The sequence below is a fragment of the Ruditapes philippinarum genome, unplaced genomic scaffold (genome assembly GCF_026571515.1).
Source record: "Ruditapes philippinarum isolate M1 unplaced genomic scaffold, ASM2657151v2 ctg6445_1_1_1_1, whole genome shotgun sequence".
Taxonomy (NCBI): domain Eukaryota; kingdom Metazoa; phylum Mollusca; class Bivalvia; order Venerida; family Veneridae; genus Ruditapes; species Ruditapes philippinarum.
The window spans coordinates 70847-79742 of NW_026855196.1; the positions used below are offsets into that span (position 1 = coordinate 70847).

Genomic DNA, 8896 nt, shown 5'->3' on the forward strand with positions numbered 1-8896 from the left:
GGAGGGATAATTTCAAAATAGATGCATTCACTCAAACTTCTCGTTTGTTTTTATTATAATCTTGACCATTCTGTCAAATTGGAGCTACATATTAGTGCTCTTTTTTTGTGTGAAAAAATAGTGTTTTAAATAGTAACATATTGGCGGGTTAACGAATACAAGAAGTAGTTCAAGCATTCATATAGCTCATACAATCTTTACAATTTACATTAACCTTGTCAGAATTTCCTCAGGGATAAAAAGATGACCATGGGCTTGTGTATATAATTTTGATATGGAAATCCCTTAAAGGGTATGAAGCTATATCTTGTGGCATAAACTTATCAACAGCAAAATCATATTATTTCCATAATGTTTTGATTCTAGAAAAAGTTGCAACATAGAATGTCTCTGTTATTTAATGAACATGAATATATGTAAACAGAATAAACTGTTCCGAAACAAAATATTAGGATGCTATTCTAAATAGGGTTTTAACCGTTCGGCAATTATTTCGTGCATGCGTTTTCCGCTTTTAAGGCAATATTTTATCATATTTTATTCAAACACACATTTTGGAAGTTTTCTTTAAAAAAATACACTTTAAATTTTGAATGGACTTTTTCGAATTCAGAGCAAACAAAAGTCCATGATACAAATTTGATAGGTCATGAGATCAGACTTCAGCAACATGCATAATAATATAACAACCTGCAGTTACTTTTTCAAAATTATATGTACATTTCTTCAGTTACAACATTACACCCATAAAAAGACATGAAGATATATTATGTTGAAGATAACAAGAAAACTAACAATTCTCACTGTTTTTATTATCTATTTTAATTGTACACATTTAAATTAAATGCTATACATTTACAACCTCATATATATTCTAGCAAGTGACTAGTATGAAACTATGAGAACATCAGAATTGCATAAATAAAATGCAAATCATGATCCGTAAATCAAAGTTCATTTGAATTGAATAAAATTTTAAAACATACATCTACAATCAAGCAAACAAAAAATGAAATAAAAAAATCTCGAATTATTGTTAAAAAATGTCGGCAAATGGTTGACTGATTTGGTGAATATTGTCCGAAGAATATCACGTCTCCCTCTCCGAGTCGGGAACAAATTCTGTATCATTGTCTATTCCTTTTACTTTCTGCTCTTCTTCTGCGCTATATATGGAAAAAATAAAAATGTTACTGACCATTGAATGACAAGCACATGTTACTTACAATTTATTCCTAAACTATGATAGTAAAGATCAACAGTAGGGCGTACCATTCGAAATCGGCAACCACACCCAAAATCAAGACATAAATGATTAAAGCCTAAGATCCCCCAGTATTAAAGGCCCCCCTGTTCAATATAAACGGTAGAATTTAGTCATTTCAAATATTTTCAAAATACATCACACAAATATAAAAAACAAAAATTAAAAAGAGTATAAAGAAATATATTCTGCAGTTAGATTATTTCAATCTCAACAAATGACAGTTTCCCATTATAATCAGCCTACTTAGCTACCCTTTATGATGTGACAATCATATATACCGCACTTTTTTCACAAATCGAATGACGCAGTATAGAAACAATAATGGGCAATAATAAAGTATATTTTTGAAATTTGGAATAAAAGATATTTTAAGTGTATACAAACAACCGTATAACTAAGATTACTTCATACACTGAGTATATTTTATTTCTCACACAGATATATTATATAAAATGTACATGTATGTGTAGAGCGGGAAAGTTGTGCAAAAAAAATCTATGTTAGTTTCAAAATTGATACAGTCTCGTAAAAAGGACTAGACGTTTGTATTTGTAAAGGTTGGACTAATTAACAATAGGGATTTATGTCTGCAAATAATCTTGATAAAGGCACATTCTAGAGCATTAATCAAGAGAAACTTATGTATTTGAAAAAGTGGATAATTTTGAAAATAATATATCAGCAAATTACGAAATTATACAAATAATTGAAATGCATAGTATGATATTCAAACATGAATAAGTCAAATGAACTTGTGCAAGTGGTTTTAAATTATGAATGAGTCAAATTAACTCGTGCAAGTGGTGAACATTATTGGACTTAAGTGTTATAAAATTATTCAAGCTTGGAAATCAGCTCTATTGAAGCCATGTTGCTATATTTAGATTTTCAAAAAGCAAGTTCCGGTAGCAGTTGTTTGGTTTGCTGTTTCCTAAAAAGCCTTTTGCATAATTTGTAAAAATTGTTTCCAAGTATTTGCTGAAATTGCATTTTTTCAGATTGACAAAGGAAGAACATCGATGTAACAAAAAATCAGGAAGATATTTTTACTGTTATGAACGTCTGGAATTACATAAGAACTTACAAAATATAGGCCAAAAAATGACCCAATTTAATTTTACTTTATAATACTAAAACAATCTTGCTGCTTTAATTCATTTGGCACGTTTTCCTTACATACATATTATGAAGGGTTTTAAACATGTTTTGGTAAGTTCAGTTTTGATGGCAGTTAGTAAAACAATAGATTTATTTCTTTTATATATAAATTATTACAGACTCGGAGCTGTTCTAAGCAGGGATAGAAATGTTCACAGAACATGTTCAGCGAGTTTAAGAAAATCTTAACTATCTAATGTATGAGGTTATGATTGGTAAGTGTTTAGAAGAACACATGCTTCGTCCAATGCAGCTGGTTTGCAAGTTCCTGAAAAGAAATGTTAGAAACAATTCAGACATGTTAAATTATATGGTTATTGAGGTTTGGTTCCATGCTGTTGTGTTTACCTCCCGATACTAGAAAATGGTGACGCTGGCCGGGAACCGGTAGATGAAAATGAATGGTGTGACGTCGTAGACAAACGCTGAGATCGTCTATGTCGGAACGCTGATGTAAACTTTGGCGCTAAACCCGTAGGTCTAATTCCTGCCGCTTCGTCGGCGGCACATCTGAAGAAGGCAGTTAAAATATGAAATATTTGACTGACTGAAAAACTAATTCGATAAAACATATAGCCGTGACGTCAAAATATTCCACTTTCCATTTAGTAAAGTATTCCATACTGTTCTTATCTACATTATACAGACACATTTCAAGTTTTGCAAATGTAATAGAAGTACTATGATGCATATTTTTGGCAAACATCTAATGCATAAACATTTCAGTACAAAACGATAAAATATGGTGACTTTTGACGTCACGGTTTGTCCTAATAGGTAAATTCTATATCTAGTTCTATTCATTATTATTTACAAATTTATGTTTAAAAAGAACTTACTGATCAAGAAATTTTACTATGTCATTATGCCCATAAACTTCTGCTATTCGTTTTGGCGTGTCGCCATATTTGTCTTTTAAACCAATGGGAATATTTGCATTGTATAAAGCTCGTAAAGCCGTCAGTTTTCCGTTCTCTGCCGCAAAGTGTGCCGGTGTTGATCCTGTTTCGGTGCGAGAAGTTCCGATTGCTCCGTAATCAAGTAAAAGTCGTATGCATTCTACAAATCCTGAAAAGTATATTCATAAAAATCTCACGTTTTTTGATAATCATAGTTATTCTGTATTGGGTTTTTACAGAATACATGCTTTTTGCCGGTAACCTATTGTACAAGGCAATAAAGGATGTACTTTGTTACATTGTTACAAGCTACATTGTTTGCATAATTCGCTTATGAATAATTTCATCTTAAAGCACATAAAACAGATTCTACAAACAACTAGTTGCAGATCAACAGAACTCCACAATAACAAAAATTCTATACAGAATGTTGTCTACAATATATTCTATATGAATATAATTTGAATATAAATGATAAATATAATTATAATATTCATAACCAATAGAATGAATTGATCTATAATTTGGATTCGTGAACAGAATGGTCTAGCTAGTTTACAAAGGTTGGTGGTGCCTGAGATAAAAAGATGTTAAACAGTAGTAAGTTTTTCGTTTAACCTTAATTCCAAAAAGTTAAGCGACTGTAAAACCTTGATGTTAGCCTGGGTTCCAGTCTGTCGACTTTATTTATGTGCTTCTGTTTGGCAAATCGACACTATCAAAACCAAAGATGTTGTGTTATCTATGATGATCGAGTATGAAATAGCGCGTATATTATGAATAAGCAAAAAATATCAACGCCTAAATCCAAGGATTTCTGGATGTATATATTTAAAATAACTACCATAACAATTAACAGTGGTACCTTTAGCGCATGCCCAGTGCAATGCCGTTCTATTACCCCATTCACAATCTTTTAAATTGACGTCAACTTTTCCACTTTTTAGATACTCTTCTAGGGTATCATAGTCACCGGTGGACGCCGCGTCATGAATTTCTAAGCCAGCAGCCATCTTGATGACGTCATAACATTTCTGTTCAGAAATATTAAATGCGTTATGCTGAAACAAAATGGGAATGTCATAAACAATAGATTCTATTAAAACCTGTAAAAATGTGTATTCATTACTTATATTTAAAGAAAAACACATTTTGAATAGTTTTTTGTTTAAAAATATTTTATTGCATTCAATACATGTTTACAAACATATCATACAAATAATGAGTATATATCAAAATGCAAATGGGTTGGGCAACAAGTTCTTACATCATTAGATTAAGCCCTTCCCAGAAACATATATTACAGAAGAAAATACTATTAAGGCAACAATGATTACTTTTAACATGCAATATGTATTTTATTTTTGAACAGTTCATTTATTCATTAAAATTTAATGTACAATTTTAATTAAGATGTACGATCCATCCACAGGTTGCCATCCTGATCTCACTGTAGTTGTTAAAATAGTCGAACTGTAGTTTGGTTTTTGGGGAATGATTGGTAATGAATTTATGTCATTTAAGTAAGTTAGAATTGAGCAAATGAGCCAATATAAGTGACAAATTTTAGAAGAAAAAAACAAGATGAAAAGTCAAATATTATCAAATGGTTTATTATTATGTTTACGACTAAATACTATCAACGTAATGTATAACAGAACTTCCATTATAGACCAGTTCCCTTTAATATTTTATATATTCTAATCATTTTTGAACTGATTCGAATAGATTTAAATATCACATTTCTATCAAAATTGCCTATTACTTTTTAAAGTGGATAGGTTTTACAATGGGGCACATTTTCTATTTATATGTCAAATATTGATAAAAACAATAGAAATGTATCATTGGGATTTTCTTATAATATACTGTTTGAAATTAGGAGTGATTTTTAATGTCTATTTAGCTAATGAATAATATTATATTATTTTTTATTCTATCTGCAAAATAAATATATGTAATCGGATCATGTATCTCAAACTTGCCAACAAGTTTAAAAATTTACAATAAGATGGTCAAATGGTCATTCAGATAGGGTGTTGGAGACTGTTTACTTTAAAGAGGTGTATTTTTAAACAAGTTTTTTTTCGTCCTTATTTGTCATACATGAAAATATATTTAAAATGACCTATTTGAAGAATTATTATTTCTTTTTTTTTTTTAAATAAAAAGTTTATTTTATATTGTTTTGAAGTATTTACTAAATGTATTTTAAAGTGACATTATGCTTATCCAAGGGTACAGAGTGGGTAAATCTCCACCAAAATTTACCTGTTACCTTCAGTTTATAAAAAGAGTTGGGCAGTATTTTTTTTTTGGGGGGGGGGGGGGTTTAGGCAAATTTATATTTTATGTTACTTAACTATTGGTCAGTCACCATTTTAAAAGTCAATCACTGAAATATGTAGCAAGTTCATCTCAACTTTATCAGGAAAAAATGAGCATAAAGTCACTTCAATCATTTGTATTTTTGAAATAAATGTCCGGTATCTGACACATCACCATTTTATTGATAGAATATTAGCGGAATGGATTGAATAGAAGAATGAAGCATCGCGATAACCCGTGTGACTTTAAGTGCAGTTTAAACTTGATAAACCAATGAATAATTTAAACTTAATAAGGCTCGTATACTATAAAATGATTCACTGTTTGTCTATGTACACAATGAAAACCTCAACACATAATAAAACTTATGACATTAAGACACCAAGCTGAATGACCTGAAAAAGCAGCCCAGTGTTTCCTACATACCTTAAATGTTGAATTTTTAGGAATAAATACGACTTTTACTTGTTCCTGTCTTTTAATAAATTCTTAAGAATATGTTTAATTTTGTAATTGTGTTGCTCTTTGTATACTGTTTTCTTAAGCTTTAATAACAATTTCTTAAGAATTTATGATATGCCAGGAACAAATAAAATGTTATTTATTTCAAGTTCAATTGATATACCGATGTTTGGTTATGAAATTAGCACACCATTTTTCCATCGAACATTTACTTTAGTTTTCTTTAATGTCCATACATTATACGAGACTGGTAAAAATAAGCTGTTAACTATAGTGAACATTTAAGATTTCTCAATCAATAAATGAATGAATATAAAAATAAAAAGATTAAAGAAATCATACACTGTGGATCAAAATATAAAAAATAACGAAATCTTACCTTAAATGTAGCAAATATTCATCCAATAACTGTTTTATATTGTAGCGATAAAATACGACCTTTTTAAAGCGGTGTTAAGTTGATAGTGTAAACAAATACCAGATCGATACGATCCGGTTAAGACATGTACAAAATACGGTCCCGAGGTAGATTTCTCCCGGGTAATTAGACCGTATAATCGATACCGGATTAAATACGATAAAAACACTTTAAAATTGTGTAGAAAATGTAATTAGGATAATTGGATCAAAAACCAACACAAATTAAGTATCAAAACATGTTTCGCTTTATTAAGCTTCCTCAGTTGATACATATATAAAAATGACGTAAACGTACAAAACAAACGTCTACGTTAATAGACGTTACATTTGGCGCGTAAAAGGAACGTGATAATATTACAATAAGTATTACAATAAAACATGTGCATATGTATGTATAAACGTAATTTTTTTTTTTTAAAAAAACATAGCATATATAATTTTCGAAAAGAATTACATAAAATAACTGGATCAAAAGATACATAGATATATATTTTCATAGAGAAACTAGGCTAGTAAATAATTACAACAAGTATGAAAACAACAGTTACTTATGTGAAAGTTTAGAATTCGAAAAAAATGTGCTTTAATCACATGTTGAAAATTGTAAAAAAGGGAGATAATAATTTAGAAACATCGTTTTCAATCAGTATATTTTATAAAGCTATCAAATAAAATGAAAATGATCTATCTATTATCTATTCAAAATATGGTATTATGCTCAAAATCAATTTATGTTATATGAAATAATGAAAAAGCATATGAATACATTACGAATAATGTACTATATAAATGTAACAATCAAAATTATGCGTAAAGGGAGGTAATTAAATACTTATATCATCGACATAAATAATGTATTTGTATAGATTTAAATAAATTAAGAACATTTTTAGAAAATGTCATATATAATAGGAATATTTTTTAGCAGGTTATTTTAACTATTATCTTTAATTATTACTATTAAACTCAAACTTAAAAGGCAAATCAGATGTATTAAAAAAAAAAAATCAATAGATAATAAAAAAAAATGAAAAACTGATTTTGCATTCGGTTTCAAGACCTTTCGTAGGTATATTTACACCTGTTTAATCATACCTGTATATATTATTTAATACTTTTTATCTTAATTATTGCATTGATTAATAAAACCAGTTTTTTAAAATAGGATATATTTCGTAATGTTCCCTGTCTGTTACAATATTGATTCAAATCGAGCAGTAAATCGAAAAATAAAAATCCAGTCATAAAAGGAATATTAAATTATGTCGACCATTAAAAATAGGGATTCTATTTAGTCAGAGACTGATTATAGTGTTTGATGGTAAAATAAATAGACCAGAGGGAAATCACAACGCTTGCAAATCTAAATAATCAGACGCATAACAGGTCATATACCACTAAATTTTAAACACGTTTAAAACCTATTATACTTCGTACGATGCCGTTTACATGAAACAAAAATGTAGGCTCTATCTTAAACTACCTAATATATCTAGTCACGTAGGAATTTAAAAATAAACAGGACGTGTGCTCTATTAATGCAGCATTGTGAAAACCTGTCGCCGAAATGTGATACAATGATTTTGTGTAAACTGAATAGAAACAAAGGTAATAGCACTCACAAATGTTAAAACGTCATAGTTTTATCATTAGTGTGTGAGAGATCTTTAACTTTCTCTTATCTGTCATGAACATTGAAATTAAAGACAATGAATATAATTGCATGACTGAAAATGAAAATAGAATATTTTTACATATTCATATATGTTTCATCCATATTTTAAAGACATATTGCATGGAACTATCAGCTATAAGTGTTAATAATTTGTATCAAAGTATCATGAACGCGTCAGAATTTTGTTTTGTTTGTTTGTTTCATTTTACGCCTTTTCCCAACAGTATTTCAGTCATATAGGCGGGTAGTTTCCTAACCATCGTTCCTGGAGAGTTACACCAGTACTAGACTACCTTCCTCCGCGCTAAACTACCAAAGCATCTCCCGGGGATCGAACCCACGCCAGAGAGGTAACTGGATTAGAAGTCATCGACTCTAACCCCTCGACCACGGAGGCGGTTAAAACGTCAGAAAAGGCAGCGTAATGCTAGTCGGGTAGGAGAATTCGGAAAATGTTTTAGATCACCATCACATTTGTTTGTCGGTTCCTTCTTTGTATTTGTATTAGTACCTCCCTTTTTGTTGTTGTTGTTGTTGTTGTTGTGACGGGGGTGTTGATTTCCTTCTTCTATTTCTATATTTATCACTTGTATCAGTATCAAGAGTAAAATAGAAAATGTAATAGTATTTAAAATTCCATTATATTATTTATAGTACATTTCATTGATTTCGTGAAGATGTTTAAAA

General features: G+C 29.7%; 1 protein-coding gene across 2 annotated transcripts; it reads right to left on the bottom strand.

Moving 5' to 3' along the window:
* Positions 1 to 791: 791 nt before the first annotated feature.
* Positions 792 to 6911, bottom strand: LOC132742407 (ankyrin repeat domain-containing protein 66-like). 2 transcript variants are annotated; one of them, XM_060730828.1, is made up of 5 exons: positions 6494 to 6911; positions 4190 to 4385; positions 3265 to 3493; positions 2774 to 2935; positions 792 to 1166 (listed from the first exon to the last, which is right to left on the bottom strand). In XM_060730828.1, the coding sequence occupies exons 2-5, from the start codon at positions 4335 to 4337 to the stop codon at positions 1091 to 1093; spliced, it is 615 nt and encodes a 204-aa protein (XP_060586811.1). In that variant the 5' UTR covers positions 4338 to 4385; positions 6494 to 6911; the 3' UTR covers positions 792 to 1090. The 2 variants fall into 2 exon arrangements, with proteins under 2 accessions (XP_060586811.1, XP_060586810.1); XM_060730827.1 differs by having other exon boundaries at positions 4190 to 4358; positions 6494 to 6909.
* Between the last annotated feature and the right edge of the window lie 1985 nt (positions 6912 to 8896).